The sequence below is a fragment of the Rhinolophus hipposideros genome, assembly GCF_964194185.1.
Source record: "Rhinolophus hipposideros genome assembly, chromosome: 15".
NCBI lineage: Eukaryota > Metazoa > Chordata > Mammalia > Chiroptera > Rhinolophidae > Rhinolophus > Rhinolophus hipposideros.
This window is the reverse complement of record NC_138061.1, coordinates 21,300,084-21,320,638: the sequence shown is the minus strand read 5'-3', so window position 1 is coordinate 21,320,638 and position 20,555 is coordinate 21,300,084. Positions and strand designations below refer to the sequence as shown.

General features: G+C 34.3%; 1 protein-coding gene across 2 annotated transcripts in view; it reads left to right on the top strand.

Moving 5' to 3' along the window:
• The window catches only part of SLK (STE20 like kinase), a 39,931-nt gene extending 19,376 nt beyond the window's left edge, over positions 1-20,555 (top strand). Inside the window, exons 11-20 of one of the 2 annotated variants that reach the window (XM_081073483.1) lie at positions 1,277-1,407; positions 1,626-1,749; positions 3,876-4,055; positions 6,437-6,529; positions 12,785-12,914; positions 13,547-13,671; positions 14,189-14,377; positions 14,929-15,054; positions 15,951-16,064; positions 19,292-20,555. In XM_081073483.1, coding sequence (XP_080929609.1) covers positions 1,277-1,407; positions 1,626-1,749; positions 3,876-4,055; positions 6,437-6,529; positions 12,785-12,914; positions 13,547-13,671; positions 14,189-14,377; positions 14,929-15,054; positions 15,951-16,064; positions 19,292-19,438 — 1,359 coding nt within the window. In that variant the 3' untranslated portion in view covers positions 19,439-20,555. The remainder of the gene's footprint in view (positions 1-1,276; positions 1,408-1,625; positions 1,750-3,875; positions 4,056-6,436; positions 6,530-12,784; positions 12,915-13,546; positions 13,672-14,188; positions 14,378-14,928; positions 15,055-15,950; positions 16,065-19,291) is intronic. The other variant, XM_081073484.1, reaches the window with a different exon arrangement.

The window sequence follows — 20,555 nt, the reverse complement described above, 5'->3', positions numbered from 1 at the left end:
AAAACATATCTTAGGGACAGGACTCCAGAGCATGACTGATCAGCCTGCGTGCCCGTCTGCCCCAAATCATTACGTATCTTGCCTAGAGTTTTTTTTATTTAATTTGTTTTCCTGATCGAAATTCTATTAATATGAAGTTCATTTACTGACTTAATAGCCTTTTTAAAAATGCAAATACTTCTGTGAGAATTAAGGTAATACTTATTATGGGCTCTTTAGTAGGAGCTGAAGAAATGGAAAGTTTGGAGGTTACAGGGAGGTAGATCTATTTTTGAGACATGCCCATGTTAGATTTTAGCGGAAGCCTGCATAGGTGGGGTGCCAGAGTCCAGGGCATAGGGAGAGGCATGTGAAGATACTGGGAGCCTGGAGAATAGAACAATAAGAGGTTGCAAAAAGGTGACTGGAAAGTGCTAAAGACAGACTTTAAAATTCAAATGCGTTTTAAGTTTAGCATTTTCACATTCCACTTTTGCACCCTCTGCTTTCTAACCTTTTCCTCCATATCAAAATCAAGTAATTATCTGCTCTCAATACTTACATGTTTGCCAAATGTATTTGTATGAGTGTTATACTTCTACTATTTCCATTTGCATTTAAAAAACATTTGATACCATTTGAGGAATGAAGAGTTTGGTCTTAATAAAGAACCGTAGACAGTAGTTAGTAGGCAAATCTGACACTTTTGAGGTACAGTAGAGGTGCTATCTTTATAGTAACTAAAATCACACATCTCTGGCCCTGAGCTGGAGGAGGACTGTTGTATTATTGTTGCCGATGAAATGAATTTTGATTCCCATTCCTGGCAGTGTTTAAAAATTACCTGGGTAGCCTTTTCAAAATACAAATTTCCAGCTACCCTCAGCCCTATTGATTTAGATTGTTTAAAGGATGAGCCCCAGGAATTAAATTTTATGTGGTTTGTCAGTGGTTCTAAAACTGAAAAGCAGAGGTATCTGAGAAACTAAACAGTGAAAAGAAGGAAAAAACTGTACCTGATTATGATGTGGTATCATAAAAATTATACATGCACTTCATCAAAATGCATAATTTCACTTGAAAAATATTTTGATTTCAACTGTAAAGTCATGTGCAAGTCAGATGAGGTTTAAGATGATATAACTGGTCCCACAAGTGAGTTGTGTTGCTTTATATTCTTTGTATGTGTAGTCTTCATGGCTGTTCAGTTTTGTTTTGTTTTGTTTTTTAAGAAGAAATTGTTGTCTGTCTCTAGTATTACCCACAATAAGCCTAACTAAAATAAAATCTCACTTAGGAAACAAGAAGACAAAAGAAAACATTGAAGAAAACACGCAAATTTGTTGTTGATGGTGTAGAAGTGAGTGTAACAACATCAAAGATAGTTACAGATAGTGATTCCAAAACTGAAGAGCTGAGGTTTCTTAGGTGAGTAGAGAAACAGCATAATTAAAACTGGTTTTGTGACTTCTTTTCAGTCTCTGCAAAGTCAGAAGACTAGAGAAACGAGTAAAATCTTGACTAATTTTGGATTATTCTTCTATTTCCTGTTTGAAAAAAAACTATTTTTAAAGTTTTTTTAAAGTATTATTTCAAAGGTGTAATTTTTGCTTTCTTCCTTTATCATTTCTATTAAATTTTATCAGACGTCAGGAACTTCGGGAATTAAGATTTCTTCAAAAAGAAGAGCAAAGAGCCCAGCAACAGCTCAATAGCAAACTGCAACAGCAGCGAGAACAAATTTTCCGACGCTTTGAGCAAGAAATGATGGTAAAATCTTAGATCTCTGTACCATTTCGTTAATGAAATTTAGCGCAGAAAGAACCCACTTGTGGGTTTTAGAACTTGGTCTCTGATTACTAGATTTTTCTGACTTTGTGATGTATTTCTGACCTTTCTTTATCTCTGTATTCAGTATGCCTTTTTTATTTTTTGCCTTTTGCCTTTTGTCTGAAAGGATTTTTCATCTTGGTCTTCCTGTCACTGACTTATAGTGCGATGGGTGTCCTCTTTTTTTAATTTTTTTAAATTGAAATCTGTCATGAAAACCTGGAATCATGAAGCTAGTAGATGGTTTACAAAGTTTTTAGATGTGCCTATTGCTGGATAAGTTTTCAGTGTTACAATTTGACCTCTTGGATTTAGAATCCAAGATTTTAAGCCAGTGTAGAGCAGTTGTCTTTCAACCTTGCTGAGTATTAGAACTTCTTGGGGGGCTTTTTCACAACACACTTACTTCTCTGGCTTCTGCAGTTAAGCTTCCACATCTCTATTCACATCTGCTAGAGAAATTAGTGCCAACTAGTCAAGGGTGATTGTCACCGAGTCTTTCAATTTTTACTTTGTGTCTGAAGTTGGAAAAGGAATTAGTAATGTGATACGACATTTTGATAACTTATGTTGAACATCTAGCCTAATGTAGGTTAGAAAAAAGATCATTTGAAATGTTACAGTACGTATTTATGCTTTGAATATAGTTGTTTTGCTGTTCTTGTAATTGTAAATAATAAGGATTGTTTTTTGTGAAGTGTGATAATGTTGATTACATTTGTTGGATCCTAACTGAGAATTACTAAGAAAATAATGAACTTTTTGTTTTCATTAAGTATTTTTATGGTACTTATAGTCTATTTTCCAGACCTTATAACAAGTGTTTCTCCTCCACAAATATTTTTCTGATTGTTTTGCCTTTTATTTTATTGGGGAATATTGGGGGACAGTGTGCCTCTCCAGGGCCCATCAGCTCCAAGTTATTGTCCTTCAATCTAGTTGTGGAGGGCGCAGCTCAGCTCCAAGTCCAGTTGCCATTTTCAATCTTTAGTTGTAGGAGGCACAGCCCACCATCCCATGTGGGAATTGAACCAGCAAACTTGTTGTTGAGAACTTGCGTTCTAACCAACTGAGCTATCTGGCCACCCCCCAGAATGATTTGCTTTTAATTTTTTTTTAAAGAAATACCCTTTACAAATATTTAACTCTACCTGTATCCAAAATTGCATGTTACTCGAGTTTTATATAAATAGCAATCTTCTGTTGAAAGAGTAGATTTATAATACTGACACATTTGTTTCAATGAAATAGAATGTTCATTTTAAGAACCGTAATGAAGAAGAGTAAATCTGAAAATGACAATGGCACAATCTTAAAATTGACTTCAGATAAGACCTTTCATTTGTCGAAAGTTTTATTGGCTAAATATTGAAATTTTTCTTTAGTATTTCGTAGTAACTGGATATCCTTCTGGATTGTCTAAAATTTTTAAACATTCTACTATTTGTATAATAGAAAAAAGTACAGTTGACTCTTGAACAATGCAGGCATTAGGGTCTCTGAACCCCCGCACAGTCAAAAATCTGTGTATGATTTTTAACTCCCCAAAAACTTAACTACAGTTGTCCCTTGGTGTCCTTGGGGGATTGCTTCTAGGACCCTGCCCCCCCCATAGATAGCAAAATCTGCAGATCTCAAGTCCCTTTTATAAAATGGCAGAACAACGCATACAGTAGGCCCTCTGCATCCGCGGATTCCCAACTGTGGATCAAAAATACTTTTTTCAATCTGTAGTCCGTTGAATCCATGGATGAGAAACCTGAGGATGCAGAGGGCCAGCTGTATATTTATTGAAAAAAGTCCATATATAAGTGGACCTGTGCAGTTCAAACCCGTATTGTACAAGGGTCAACTGTATTTATTTTCCATGTTAGAAGAAATGAAATACTCATCTCTTTGAAAAATTTCATATTTTAGTGCACTTGACTTGCTCAGTGTTACAAAGGTTCTATAAATCAAATCACTAAATTAAAATGCTTGTTATGTTCTTAGTAAATATCTTCATTATAATGAGTTAATATGAGTGATAGAAAAGTTAAATGATCTTGAACTACACTGTTTTACAGAGCAAAAAGCGACAATATGACCAAGAAATTGAGAATCTTGAAAAGCAGCAGAAACAGACTATTGAACGGCTAGAACAAGAACACACAAATCGCTTGCGAGATGAAGCCAAACGCATTAAAGGAGAACAAGAGAAAGAATTGTCCAAATTTCAGAATATGTTGAAGAACCGAAAGAAGGAGGTAAGTGTAACTTATTGTTTTTAAATACAATAGCTATTTTTTTAATGTATACGTAAGACTGCCTAAAGAATTAGGAATAATACCTGATAGTTAAATAACACTCATTCTTTTTGGTCTTCCCAGCAACAGTCATCTAGGGTAGTAGTAAGGTCAGGTGTTATCCCATTTTATGCCAAGAAAACTAGAGTAGAAGATGTTTAAATACCCTGTTCAAGTTCACAGATTACCATTAAATGTCCAGCTAAACGCTGAACCAAGTCTTCATTTTTCTTCTAATCTGTCACTTCTCTTTTGTTACTGCAACATTTAAGGCCTATTACAGAAACATTTTTTAAAGAAAACTTCTATGTTGTTTGCAGGTGGCAATAATCACCTTATTATTTCTTTGTAATATTTAATTCATGTAAAATTTTTTCTTGATTAGTTTGATTGCCTTGGACATTGTACCAAAGCAAAAGTGGAGTAACCTGGAAGTAGAAATAATACCTATAATTATGTTCATCAGACTGCGAGTTACTTTAGAGAATCACAATGGAAAATGTCTGCAAAGTCATTTGAGTAGAACGAATTTTTTCATTTTTCCTGAAACTGTTCCATATTGTTGCATGAAAGATTTTCATTGATTGAAAAAGATTTACATACTGTATCAGTGTGTCTTTTTCTCCCCAAATTAAATAAAACTAAAAAAGCAGTTTTCAGAGATAATTTTATGATTTATTCTATACTTTTAGTGTAGGAGGAGAATTTATCTTTTCCTGATTATAAACAACCCCAGGGACAACAATTTTACTATTTATTTTAGATTGGAACCAAAGTATCTCAACCAAACTAGTGAATGTGTTTTCACTTTTGTTGCACATCTCAAATACCCAGTTTCTTTGACTTGAACATTTAAATTATGCAGAACATTGAATGTCATATTGCTGATCTTGAGGATCTACTTTAAAAAGATAGAATCAAACATTCATAAATGTAGTGTGCTCTTTGATTTCTTTAGGTAGAGATGAATGAAATGGCGTATAATTTTGTTTGATGTGGGTACAATTTCTAAAAATTACTGTTTTGTTACTCTATTATATTTTATATGGAATTGCTCTATATCACGATGTATGACTTTTACTGAGGCTATATGTGAATTTTCTTGAAACCATGGGTAGTTTTCATTGAGAGGTTATTTTTTAATAACAGATTAAATAAAACAAATTATACAGGTAAATATATGATTTAATCTTAAATATATAAAAATCTAGTTATTGTTACTGTTTTGGGTAGGAGAGTTTTAGCCAATGAACATGTTTGAGATCGTGGTATGCATATTTTAAATAATTATGTATTTTTTTCCTTATCACTAAACTTCTTGCATTTGGGGAGTCTCTTCCTTTTAATGGTGATTTGGTTTCATGAGGAATTACTGATGGGAAATTTTAAATACTCTGTGTTGAATCAAAATCAGTCTCTTTCACGGACCATCAATAGCATGTGGTGATTTGGAATCTGGTTGCTTTTGGTGCTTCTACTTGTAAACACATGATTTTTTTCCATAGTTGGATTATAGGTCTGTTTTTAGGTGAAATACGTATCTAAACTTTTGAAGTGATTAAAAGAAGGTGCTCTGAAATATGCTTAATTTTATAATATACTTTATCCAGTATAATAAATTATAGTATAGTGAAATGTTACTTTATGAGTACTTATATTATTGATATTAAAATTGTCAACTATATTTGTCGGCAAATTTGCTCAAATTGTCAGCAAAGGAGAATGTTACCCTAATCCAACACAAAATCATCAGATATGTTTATTTTTATCACACCGTGTATAAAATGGTGTGTTTTATGAACAAAGAAAATGTAGTGTCCATTTATTTTTCTTTTGTGTATTTAAAAGCTTAGTTTCCCGTTTTTCTTTTGGTGTCTCATTAAGTGGATTTTATTTCAAATTACTTCTTTGGTTTTATCAAGCCAATTATGAAATTTTTCACTTTTATAAATGGCATTAGCTTTCCTTATGTCCATTCTTTAAAACAGTGTCAATAGATATGTTTATAATTTTATGATCTTTCAAGAAGGTCAGTTGAGTTTATCACCTTTAGTTCAGCATCAGTGCTTCAGCATGAGTAATCCTTTACTGATTGTCTCTTGAGAATGATATATAGGGATAATTAAGCAACTAATTAACCTCTACATGGTGTTACGCTCCTTTCTGCGAACTGAGATTAAGCATGTTCTGTCCTTTCATTCTTTTTCACCAAACTAACACCTGTGGTAATGCATGTTAAACTTCTTAACAGCTTTAATATTTGACTTGTAGCTTGTCTGCTCACATAAATGCTTGCTGTGGAGAAAGTATTTCCCCACCTCCTGCATGCTTATACACTGTAGGTTATAAATGAAGTGGAGAAAGCACCCAAAGAGCTGAGAAAAGAGCTCATGAAACGCAGGAAAGAGGAGCTTGCACACAGCCAGCATGCTCAGGTAACAGCAGCAGCTTACTGCTACTAAACACAGAAAGCAGCATTATTCTCACAGCTCAATAAACCATGGCTGAAATGGTAAATTCTGACTGTACTTATTACATAACATTGACTTCTCCTAATACAAAGATTCACGGCATTCTTTATGTAGTACTAAATTCACACTAATGGTGACATTTAAGTTGCTAATACGAAATTAAGTGGAATGTTGGGAAAGCTGACTCCAGATGAAATAAACAAGTATGTTAATGTATAATCCACTGTGTTCTTATTTTAATCATGATGGAAGCTTATATTTTTAAGTAGTAATGTCAATGTTTGATAAGAGACTTTCAGGACAGAAAAATACAGAGGGTAAGAATGCCTGTTAAAAGGCCATTATTTATATAGAGTTAAAAGAAAAATGGTAAAAGGTAATGTTAAATGGTAGAGCAAACATTTATTGCTGTTAAAGTCAACAATATAAGCAACTTAAAACCAGATTTTAAATACTAAGTACATTTTCTTTTTGATTCAGAACCTAAAAGTTTGATTCAGAATCAAATCTAAAGTTAAAAAAATAGACTTTTTACCTATATAAACTTGATTCTAGACTATGATAAGGCTGAGCCTATTAAAATGGGTGAATTCTTTATAAAACTTGATAAATTAGTATTTTCAACATATTCTTTTAGAATTATTTCACATGACTACAAGGTCTTTTATACAAGGAATCGTTTTTCTTTTAATTAAGTTTGCACTCAGCCTGGAGGCAAAGAGAAGAGAGCTCAATTTGTAGTTACATATGTCAAGGAAAGGAGGAAGAGACATGATTAGATATTAATTGTTGCTTTAAATTATCTTTTTAATATGGTATGATGTGATTTAAAAAGTGGTTCCCAGACTTTTGAATTTTACACACCCATGAAAAGAATCACAGAAACAACAAAAACTATTGGGGACCATGACAAATGGATTGTCATTAACATTTTTTTTGTTTTTGCCAAGTAAGGGTATTTTAAAACTGCCATTTACTTGTTACCATCATTTCAAAAGAGAGACTATTTTAACTATGGAAAATAAGGGAAAGATCTCAGAATTAAAAATTTTGATAAAATTAGCCTATTTAAATAAACTTAGTTTTTGCTGTGAGCCAGTAAAAAATTTTGTCTTGGCCGGTGTGCAGATTACTAAACGGCAAACACAGCACTTACTACGTGTCAAGGACTGTTCTAAATGCTTCACTTCCATAAACTCATTTAACCTCACAACATATGAGGCAGTTACTCTTGTTACTTTCATCCTACAGATGAGGCAGCTAAAGCACAGGAAGATTGAATGACTTTCCCAAGGTCACACATCTAATTAGCAGTAGAGCCAGAATTCTTGTCCAGGCGAGTTTGGCTCCACATTTCATACACTGAACTACGATACCATGTTGCCTCCCATGTTTAAGCTACCCTTTCTGTGCCAAATCTAAACTCTCATCCGCTTAGCCCAGTTGTTGGCCATGTCTTGTTACTAGGTGATGAGGAAGTCCTGGCTGTTCGCACATCTATTTTTGGTTCATTTGGATTTCAAGCCAGATAATAATAATACGGTTTTGCCTTGTAAAGGAATATAGACTTTTTTAATTCCAAAAGGTAATATACCAGACTTCAGAGTCAAAATTGAGAATTTAGTGTTGAATCACTTAGGTGATCCCTTACTTTAATAAAACTCTGTTGGTGATTTTTCATATAATTTTGAGGGCTAGCCTATATGTTTCAACTAATGCTGAAAGCAATAGTAAATTTCTTTTTGTAAAGTCAGTGAAGAATTTAGTAGTCTTAACAGATTTCCAAAATCCTTCTCTTTATTATATGTGCTGCCGAAGCGAGCACAAAAGTACTTCTCTTTAGCTACTGCTTTTAATGAAGATGCTAAAACTTGATAACTTTACAGAATCTATTTTAAACTTTTTTTGAGAATTTATAAGGTGAGAATTTATAATAGCCATATAAGTTGTGGAGTTAGAAGGTATTTGGTCATCTAGTCAAGTGATTTTCATACTGTGCTTCCAGGAGCTCTTGAGTTTGAAGAAGCACCTCAAGAATCCTTCAGAAAGTGAGGACTATGGGGCTCTGAGCCCCTGCTTTGTCTTCAACTTAAGCAGCACCCCTTTTTATCTGTTTTACAAATTTTATATATTTTTTGGTGAGTTTTTTAAAGAATGTTTGGTTTAAAAATAACGTGAGTGAATTAAAGTTTAGAAACCATTGATCTAGTTCAAATCCTTCATTTTACAGATAAGAAGGAGGCAACTCTGTTAAGTGACTTGTTCCAGGCCTCAAAAAAGTCAACATTTGTATAATTATTCTTTCCATTTACAAAAAGTCATTCAGCTATATTCTCACCTGGGAGGTGCGTTGTATTCTAATCCACAGGGTGTTGCTCAGGTCATGATTCAGTCTTTTCAGTTGTCATCTTGTGCAGTCTTCAACGCCCCAATGCAGGACGTAAGTCCCACATGCCTGTAGGAGGATGCCTTCTCCTGTTTTACTTGCGTTTTCTTTGGCTCACATGTGCCTTTTCATTGTTAGCTTCATTCGTTAAACTCTCAGAAGATTGCTAGATGATAATGTCAGCAATGCCAATAACAGTATAACTGACATGAACTTTACAGTAGAGCATTCCTCAAAGAGTTTCACATTTGATTCTCACTGCCACCACCCTAATATAGGGATGGAGTATATTCATCTTGCAGATGAAGAGATTAAGGCACAGAAGTCTAAGTGATCTGCCTAAAGTCACAGAAGCGATTAATGGTGGAACTGGAACTGGAACACTTGTAATACAGTGTTCTTTTTCTGTCTACCCTACCACAAATTTTAATTTGAGATTTTCATCTTTTTCAAGAAATATCTTCCCAATAGTATTTTATGAGTTTTGCACATGTGAGAAATTGAATGCTGTGATTAGATTGTTATCTCTGTGTGAAGTGACATTTTGATTGCATATATGTTTATGTAGATGTTTTAATTATGGATATGGTCAGAAAAGCCATATTAAAAGTGGTGACTTCAGTTCCATTTAACTCGAGTTTTCACTATTCAAATTGTCCATAATGAATAGTGAGTTGCTGCTATTCTCCTTACTGTAGTTTTATATTAAGTCTGGAATTCCAGGCTGTATTCTTTCTCACAGTTTATATAGGGAAGTGACTAGCTCATTTAACACTGTAAGTTTTGCTTGTGATGTGGTATGTACAACTGGAGTAGATAGAATACAGCTTGATTTTAACCCCTCCTTTCCCCTCTCCTGAAATTAGACTTTTTATTTTATTTTTTTATTTTATTATTGGCAGCTCTTGGACTCTATAGTTTTCTAAAAACGTAAGCAAAACATTAACTTTTTCAACGAGAGGGAGAAATTATGAATTACGATCACTTTTCTGATCATTACCATTTTTAACTTTTCTTTTGAGTTAAAATGATCAAATTCTGTACATATAGCCCAATATATCATAACCCTTTCTTATAGTTTTCTAGAACACAAAGATGTATTTTTAATGTTCATAGTTATCCGATTAATATGTTAGAATTCCTTATCAAAATTCAAACTTGTACATTTAAAAGGCACTCATTATACAATGCATGTGTCTGTTTTAAAATTGTTACTCCTAGTGATCAGATTCATCTGTTATTTATTTTTTTCATAGGATAATGTAATTTGTACAATCATTTTAGAATGTAAGGTCACTTTTCTTTTAGAGCCTAACAGTAATTTCTAATTAAAAATTTCTTGTGAATATATTACATTTGGCTTTTGAAGTTAGGAAAGTTAATGAAAGCTGAATAATATTAAAATGTTATTTCTTTTGAGGTAATAAAGTATATTAATTAGTATGTAAGAGACCTTTCAGGTTATTTTTAGCTTTAATGTAAAAAATTATTTGTGTAGTATCCGTGATTACGTAATCATCCAGACTCTGCGTAATTATTCAAGTCCATAGCTCTGTTGGGCACCTGGGGTCTTTGCTCACCCTGATGGTTAGGAAGCACTTCCACACATTGCCTGCCTTGCCTCTTACCTGTTGGTCTTTATTTTGCCTTCTGGAGCAGCATGATGCTAGTTTTGCCTGCTTCTCCGTAACAGTCTCAGCTCTTCAGTCCCCCTCATTTATTATTAGTTGCTTCAGGGCATGCTTCTGTGGTTTTTTCAGTCATTCATTGTGTAGCATAGTTTCTGGAACCCCCAGCTTTGCATTTTCTGTGGTTTACTTTTGAACTTTTGAAAGTCTAGTACTAAGGAAAGGGGCCCACTACCCTTTATGTGAACTGAAAACCAATTTGGGACCAATAGAGTGAAGCTCTTTGAAAGCAATACTGTCTTTTATTAATTTTAGTAACCTTGTAACTAGTACAGTGCCCAGTATTTACTAATTGCTTAATAAAGATTTTCTTTGAACCGAACTCTTATGTTGTTAATCTGGACATAAATATATTATAGTAATATGACCAAAGATTGGCATCGACAAGAAATTACGTTCACTTTTTAGTGGCAATGGCCTATATTTACCTTTTTAATTTTCACATAAATATTAATTTACTCCATATTGTGTTTTTGCACTTGAATTCTTTGAGTCTAAGTGTAATATTTATATTTATGCTGGTTAATTTGTACCCATTGTTTCTGTCTACACAGATACTTTTAAAAAGTCTTTTATGCAAACCAGTGGCAAAAATGTTGAACAAAAGAAAACCCTTTCATATATCTGAAGGTTATATTGTTTATTTAACAAGTTTGCATATCGAGAAAGTTTAGTTTTTATTACAAATGATACTTGCTGTAGGAAAAAGAGAAGCTTGAACAACTTTATTATAACTGCTTAAAAGATAGACATGGAGATTTTGTATCTCTCTAAATAAAATTCAAAAGGCCTTATTCTATATAGTTGAATTTAAACATTCATTTAGTTTTTTTTAACTTTTTTGCTGTGGTAATGTTATATAGGTGACTATAGTCAAGTTGGCAATTATTTTTTATAGAGGTAATTCATTAGTCTTTCTGCTACTGTTTATTTGTATTTGCTAAAAAACATTATGATGCAAAGGAGGCAGCAGCATTTGTGACTTCGAATTACCTTCATAGTAGATACAGTAGTAAGGCAAGTATCTTGGGGAACACTGCTGGGCTTATTCTTTGTGCATGGAAGTCCTGGCTGGTAATGATCCCGGTCCTATCAGACGGTCCGAGGCCTGAAAAATAGTTCCTAAAAGGATCTTGGGGTTTTATCTTCTCTCGGATGTGCAAGAGGAGGGATTGATTCTAGGTGAAGTGGTGTTTCAACCCTAAATTTCTAAATCCACACTCAGTGATCAGAATACCCTTGAGCGAATCACAAATGGCTGTAACTGCCAAGGGAGGGTTGGAGATCCAAACATTTCCTGGCAAAATTCACATTTCTTCACTTTATATTGTTCCTTTTCTTCTATAAGTGTATGGTCTAGCATAAAAGCCATAAGTCACTTTAACATTTCCTTTCTTACACAGTAATCAAAGGACATTTTTAAAGCATAAATTTGGCATTTAGGCAAATAGTATGTACTCAGTAAATATTTATTGAATGGATAAGTCCCAAACATGTTGGTAGAATTCTCTGTAAGGAATTTTGTGTATAGATTTATAAAGTATAGCTCATATTCTTATACTAGTTCACATTTCTCTAGCAATGCACGATTTCTTATTAAGTCCTCAAACTATTGTTCTTTTTAGGCATAGGCCGTTGATACAGAAACTATCTTTCTCTGTTAGTCTAACCACAAATATTTTTTCCTCTTTATTTCTTTGAAAAATAGAGAGTTTAACATTCTGATATCTGTTTTACTTATGTGCTCTTTATTGCCTTTCTTTCTAAAAGGCATTTCTTATTCTTGTTTTATCCGCAGCATAGTGGAATGAATAGTCAGTTTTAGAAGCTATAATTTTATTATTTTCCCAAAGATATCAGTGTAATGGCATTTTATGAGTGGATTATGGGCTTCTTTTGTATGTATTAGTCCATAAGTTTAGAATAATATGTATTCCAGTACTTTTTTCCGGGCTTGAATTGGGTGACTATATTATATTTATATATATATATTTGTATACTGTATAATTTTGTTTTTTTTTTTTAATTCCACAAATTTTAGAAACTTGGTTTAGAAATCTTGTTAACCACTAATATATGCATATAGATAAATGGATGTTTTGCTCAGTAAATACTTATTAATTGATGGTTAACTATGTCTAATAGGAACAAGAGTTTGTTCAGAAGCAACAACAAGAATTAGATGGCTCTCTGAAAAAGATCATCCAACAGCAAAAGGCAGAGTTAGCCAATATTGAAAGAGAGTGCCTGAATAACAAACAACAGCTCATGAGAGGTATATGAAATTATGCAGCATATGTGTATATACAAAGACACCTCAAAAACATTGCCGAGCTATACCTTGAAAATGATTTGAATGCTTTCCTTTGGTGGGGTGGTAGAGGGAAAGATAAAGAAAGATGGTAGAGGGAAAGATAAAGAAAGATAAATAAGAGAGAAAAAAATTATAAAATTAAGAAATACTGCAAGGTATAGAATTCCTTTTTGACAGTAGAAAACATAAACATATAATCCTTAAAACATCTTTTTTGTCCAGATGATGCTAGAAATATACCTGAATAATTTTGTATACTCATTATACCGTATATTGTTGCTGTACTTAATTGGCTACATGATAGAATGAAATTTTAAGCACTTATTTCCCCTAAGAACTTCTCATTAAGATGATTAAATGGACTTTTGGTGTTGGGGGTGGGGCATTCTCTGTTTAAAGGACATTAGAACAGAATGGAAAGTAGTAATAGATAATTATCTTTGCATTGGTTATATTTCTTTTATAGCTCAGGATGTCAGTGTATTTATAAGTTAGTGTATATAGAACACTTTTATGTGAATATTAAAATGAAGACTAAAGTGCATTAGTAAAAAGACCAAAGTGACATTTTGAAAATTGGTTTCTTCTTCTAGCTCGAGAAGCTGCAATTTGGGAGCTTGAAGAACGACACTTACAAGAAAAACACCAGCTACTCAAACAGCAACTTAAAGATCAGTATTTCATGCAAAGACATCAGCTACTTAAACGGCATGAGAAGGTTAATGAAAGGAAAATTTATTCCCTTTTTTACTCATTTTAAAATTTGGAGAGTGAAGATTTCGTTTTTGAAACATATTTCTTAGAGAATGAATTTCAGATTTATTTTATCCTAAAATTTCTTTGTTGAAGTTTAGAGTAATTAATTGTATGTTAATCAGGATTACAAACGTTTTTCCTCAAATTCCAAGGGAGGAAACTAATTACAAGGTTTAATAGCCTCTGATAATCTTCATCTTGTCTCTCAGAGGTAGCTATTGTGGCTCCATTTATGGTTCAAATATCTTAAAACTGTGGACTCCCTATACTTAGTAAAAGAGTTTCGATATAAGACTCTTAATAGTAATAGCTTTGTTTTTCTTATAAATTATTTTTTGCCTAATATTTTGCTGGTTGGTATACAACAAGGGAGAGAGTAATTTTGGGAAACAACAACAAAATGACTTATTTGAGCATATATGTGGGTACTGAGTATTAAATTATATTTACATCACTGGATTCTGTTTATAACTTTTTAGGAAACAGAACAAATGCAGCGTTACAATCAACGACTTATTGAGGAATTGAAAAACAGACAGACTCAAGAAAGAGCAAGACTGCCTAAGATTCAGCGCAGTGAAGCCAAGACTCGCATGGCCATGTTTAAGAAAAGTTTGAGAATTAACTCAACGGCCACACCAGATCAGGACCGAGAAAAAATTAAACAGGTAAATGAGCACATTACTTTCTTCTCTTCTAGGTTACAAACATTTGCATGACCTTTAGAAGTGCCACATCGTTGTGTTGTAGACATTTAGAGCCCCCTTGGGCTTGCTGATGTTCACTTTAGCTCTGTGGGCTGGGCTAGCTAGGTATTAGCATGTACTGACTTACTCTTCCTGGGGTTGTGGCCACAGGGTAGAGCTCTCCGTCCCAGGCCCCACATCAGATCCTGGGCTAGCCTGGTCCTAAGAGCAATCCTGGGAATGAGATGACTTGGACAGCTTTTGAAGTCAAAGCATATGGCCTCAGTATACTTCTATAATCACAGATCCCACACACAAATTAACTGAGGTCACTAAGCAGATAACAAGGTTTTAATCAGAAGTCCCCCACTCCCCACTAAAGCCACGATGTGGACTCCAGCTTTGAGTGAGAGCATGTTGTTACTTGTAACTTCAATTTGTTATACTTTTCAGTATTTTTAAATTCCTTAATTGTACCTTTGGAAGATACAGAAATTACATTGTTAACTGTATTTTGTTTTTCTTGTTTATAGTTTGCTGCTCAAGAAGAAAAGAGGCAGAAAAATGAGAGAATGGCTCAGCATCAAAAACATGAAAATCAAATGCGGGATCTTCAGTTGCAGTGTGAAGCCAATGTCCGAGAGCTGCATCAACTGCAGGTTAGATACCGAAGCCTGAAAACAAAGCTGGCAGTAGTTGGGCAGCACAGGTTTTGAGAAGAGAATAGCTAACAAAGTCAATTGTACTTGCCAGGAAAATGCTGGGGTTTGTTTCCTGATTAGACCCAAATGAAGTTCAGTTTAAGTATCTTAGGCATTTGTTTGCATTTTATATAACCATGATTAATGTAATATGAAGCTAAATTACACAATCTAAGAAGTTTTGTTTTTCAAAAGCAGATTGAATATTTCTAGTATATTTTGCAAAGAAGATGAACAGAGTTTTCAAAATGATGTAGACAGTTTTGTTATCAGCGTCTGAATTTGACATTTCTTTTCATCTAGGGAGAAACAGTTCATTTTCTTCTAGGTTTTTGAATAAAGTGATAAACATGAGAATTTTTCTCCTAAGAAATGTAAATGTTAACTTTAGAGAGGACTGTTTTGGGCCTTACGTGGAATATGCTGCCCATCTAGTATATAGCTTAAAATGTTTAAAATTTCAGAGTAGTGTATACATTGTGGAGATGCTACGTTTGCTTAATTTACTAGAGTGGAATAGTTACGAATCCCACGTTTTGACACCAAGTATGAGAAAAACGCATAAAAATTATCTCTTGCAGTGTCAGTTTTACGAGCAAAGGAAAGGAAAAACAGGATCAAACTAATTCTTTCTATTTAAGTTCTTTTCATATGGTAACAGATCCAGCTTCTAAACTTGGAAAAATGAAGCTATGACTCATTTAATAATTCTTGGCCCTTGGTTTTTAGAGGAGTAGCTTGACAGTAATAGAATAGTGTTTGATGAGGAATTTATTATTTTGGAAGATAATTGTATTTGTTAAAAAAATCACTTTGTTGAGCTGAATTTTTTTTAATCCAAACTTTATTTTCAGAATGAAAAATGCCACTTATTGGTTGAGCATGAGACTCAGAAACTAAAGGAATTAGATGAGGAACACAGCCAGGAATTAAAGGAATGGAGAGAGAAATTGAGACCTAGGAAAAAGGTAATTTTAAAAGCTTTTTAAAAAATATGCTTTCATCGATCTATTTGTCCATCTCTCCACCCACCCACCCACCTAGCCAGCCACCCATCCTCCCAGCTGTTGGCTCTTTCCCTAATACGTGTCTGGTACAGTGTCAGGGACAGGCGATGCAGAGTTGAGGAGAAAAAGTCTCTGTCCTCCAAATGTTCAGAATCTAGTGACAAGCAGTGATCCTATAGATAGTAGGATCATTGCTCTGAAGGAGGGAAGTACAAGATAGAGCGGAGCACAATGTGTGAGCAAAGGAGGATAGCTGCTTAAGTCTGCGTGGGGAGGTAAGGGAAGCTTTAGAGCGCAGATACTTTGTAAGTCAAGTGAGACTTGAAGGATGGGTGAGAGCTTGCTAGGGTGACAGACAGACTGGGGTGGAATGGGGCAATTTAAGTACAGAGAAGAGAGTGAGTGAAGATGTGTACAAGAATCATAAGTAGTTCCCGTCATTGGAGCACTAGGTGAATGTGTGCCTGTGTTTACGCAGCAGGGAGGGAGAGAAGGTAGGAAGTCATGACAGCTTGGTCTGGATGGGTTGACTGGAGCTAGATTGCAAGGCCATTGTTGCTATGTAAACTGACAATCTAATAAAATTGGAATGGCTTCCCTTCCCTTTTCTAGCCAGCCAACCAGCCATCTTCCTTATTTGCACTTGACTCCCTGCTAGCCTGGTCCAATTAATCAGCCATTTCAATTATGTTTTTGCTATCATTATATTGTCTTCTCCCTTTGCTAATTCTCAAACTTAAACCTTTCTTTTCCTTGGGCTTCCTGCCTGCTATACATTTCAACTATTGCTTTCTTCCATTCATCCAGTCAATTAAGGAAATATGTATTTAGCATCTATTATGTGCCAAAGGTCTCTAGAGGAAGTAAAGTTACCAAATTAGTTGCTAATGTCGCTTTTTAATTTAAATTTTATAGTTAAATTCTTGTGGTTCAGAATTCAAAAGGTAAGGAAGGATAAACAGTGAGAAGTCCCTTTTTCCCGTTTCGTTGAACTCTTTACAGTCTGGCTTTCACCTCAAACTCCTGTTGAACTTGTTGACAGTGGTCACAAGTAAGTTGCTAATGACTAGATCCTATGCATTATCAAACTGTTCTTAAGAATCTCGTTTCTTAAAATTCTCCTTGCCTAACTTTTGTGACATACTTTCTTTGTGCTCTTTATCACCTTTTCTTTGTCTTCCTGTCACCCAAAATGTAGACATTTTCTAGTTTTATACCCTTAGCTTTGTTCTTTATCTTGATCTCACAGCTGGTCATGGCTTCAACTGTTGTATATTTAAGGACAATACCAAAGTGTGTATAGTAGGGGTTGTATAAATTCTGAAGTCATACAGATCTGGGTTCAAGTCTTAGTGACAACACTGATTAATTTTGTCATTTAATATTTCTAAGCCCAGTTTTCCTCATTTGTAAACCGAAGATGATACTACCTACCTGACTGGGGTTAAGACAGAAGACGTGATGTGTGTACAGCAGTTGTCTGAGTACCTGAGCCGTGGTCAGGGTTCAATAAATGGTTGCTATTCTTCATTGTTCTATTCTTTTTGGTTCATGCTCTAAGCTCCCATTTTTCACCTGGATGTTCCATTCCTCCTCATTTCATTCAGGCCTCTGTTCCAGTATTATCTCATCAAAGGTTCCTTTTTTGGTCACTATATATAAAGTAGACTTCATGCCCACCTCAAACACTCTCTATCCCCTCAACTTTCTTTGTTTTTCTTCATAACATTCATCACTATCAGACACATTTTGTTTATTATTTGTCTTCTTCCACAAGAATATAGACTACTTGAAAACAGGGGCATTATCTCTTTGGTCACTGATGTATATCCAACTTCTAGAACAGTTCCTGCACTTTGTAAATGATCATTGCCAATAGTTGAATGTTGACTAAAGATTGTAAACTCAATGGAGCTAAAACTAAACTCAACATCTTTTTCTTCCATCTCACCTTTTCCTGCTCTCTCCGGTCCCATCCACCATCAGATGTTCTTTCCAACATTCCTGTTCTCTTAATTGACATCTAGGCGAGAAACCTGAATCAGTTTTCATTTCCGTTGTACCACACGTTCACTCAGATGACAAATAATTTCGACTCTCTTTTCGTAATATTTCTCTTTTCTATATTGTCATTCTACTTTCTTAAAATTGTTCAGTAATGTCCTAATGGGCCTTTTGGTCGCTAGTTTCCTTTCCTTACTTCCTATTTGCCTGCCGTCACCAGAGTATATGTCTTCAAGCAGATCTCAGATACTGTCATAGTGGTATTGATAAATATTCAGTTCCATCAGATAAAATATAAATGCCTCAGTTTGACTTTCAACCTTCATTGTGCCACACATTGGCCACAGTCAATCTTTCTGTCTTCATCTCCCACCAGCCACTTTGTTCCCAGTTCATGTTCCAGTGTTGGGTATAATCATCATTACTCACACCAACCTTCGTTTCCTGCCTCGGCATTGTTTCAGCTCCCTCTGTCTGGCATGCCTTCCCTACTCTGTCAGTTTCTTATCTTTCTTTCAAGACTGAGCCAATGAATGTTTTATCTCTTCTGAGAAACCTTTTTGTATCCTTCCATCTTCTCCTATACTTTGTACCCCTACAGCAGCACTTATCCCTGAAGCTTTGTCTGCAAAGTCATAGATACCTCATATATTTATAAAACACTTCTTATATTTACTCTGTATTGTGAGGATGTAAAGGTGAATCTGGTTTAGGTTTTACCTTCAAGCAGCTTATAGTCCAGTGCAGAAGAAAAGACATGTACATCAATGATCAAAATAAAAAATAGAAAATGGTAAGTTCCATGTGGGAGAGGCAGATAATAGTTAATAATAGATGCCATCTATTGTTTACCTAGTGTGTGTTAAGTACGTCATTATCACATTTAACCCTCACGTAGCAACCCAGTGAGGTAGGTGGTATTACCCCTATTGATAGCAGAAGAATGAAATGGTTCTGAAATATAGAGAAGTGACGTAATTGACTCAAGTTATCCATTCGTGTGGCTGAGCCAAGATGTGAGCCTCGGGCTTTGCTCAGCCTCTGATCCTAACTATTGAGCAGTCTGGTCTTCCTTAGGATAATGCACAGAGAAAGTGTTTGGGGAAAAGAGTTTTATCTTGGCTAGCAGAGTAAATTCTGTTTGTAATACCAGCACGTAATTTCTTTTTCCCTTCCTTTTTAAGACACTGGAAGAAGAATTTGCCAGGAAACTGCAGGAACAGGAAGTGTTCTTTAAAATGACTGGAGAGTCTGAATGCCTTAACCCGACAACACAGAGCCGGATTTCCAAATTCTATCCTATTCCTAGCTTGCATTCCACTGGCTCGTAACGACGGGAAGCATTCTGTGTTCGGGTTTGGCTTTTAAATATGTCATTCTGTTCTCTTCTTCTGCCACAGCCTATATTAGAGAGTGCACGAAGACAATCACCTGCCTCACCTTCTAGGTGTTTTTTTGTTTGTTTGTCTTGTTTGTTTAGCAAAGATGAAGGGAAAGGAACTAAGACAGATGCTGGGCCGCGTAGGCAAAGTAGCATCTTGCAGAATTCCCTAACATAATTTTGTGTATTCATCTTAAAAACTATGTACTTTATACACTGTTACCTGAAAAACTCTTAGAGATGTAATGTTTAAATTTATTTTTAAAAACCTGTTACATCATTGAATATTAGTAAATATCTTTTTACCTGATCTAATTTCTCAATGATACTGAAATTCTATAGATAAAACTCTGGTGTAGAGTTGAAATAATTTTCTTTTGGTGAATCATCTCTCATGAAAAAGCTATGAGTTGCTTAAAATATGATACTGATTCAGTAAATAAATCTATTTTATCTTTAAATAGCAAGAAATTATTTCAAAAGAGAAAAATTATTTCGATAATTTGTCTAAAATAATTACCTGTTTAGGCATGAATTAATAATTAAGGGTGCTAGTTTTATTACAATAGTGCCTAAAACACTAAATTTCAGTTGAGTCTAAAATAGGATTTTATTTTTGATTCAACAGGGACAAAACACCCTTTGCGTTAAGCATTATTATTTTTCAAATCTTGCTCCTATTACCATTTGATAGAAATTTTCATCCTGAAACATATGTTGTACAAAGTTGGAAAGATGGGGAAAAAAAAGGTACCTTTTAGATGTCCAAATTGGAAATGTAAAACTCAACAAATTAAAAGAAATACAGATTTAGTTGTCCCAGCTTATTTTTTAAAAACAATACATGAGCTGATTAAATTATTTCTCCCATCATAGCAAATTCTGTTCATTGAAAACTGTCAGAGTCCTGCTGGCTCTGAGTTATATTTATAAATGTATTTTCTAAAATTGATCTTAAGAGTCATTTGTTCAGAATACTTTTTAAGAAAGAATTTAAATAAAATATTTAGGCAATGTTGGAAATGACTTTGTTGTTTTGAAATAAAGTCATTTATATTTTGTTTTTA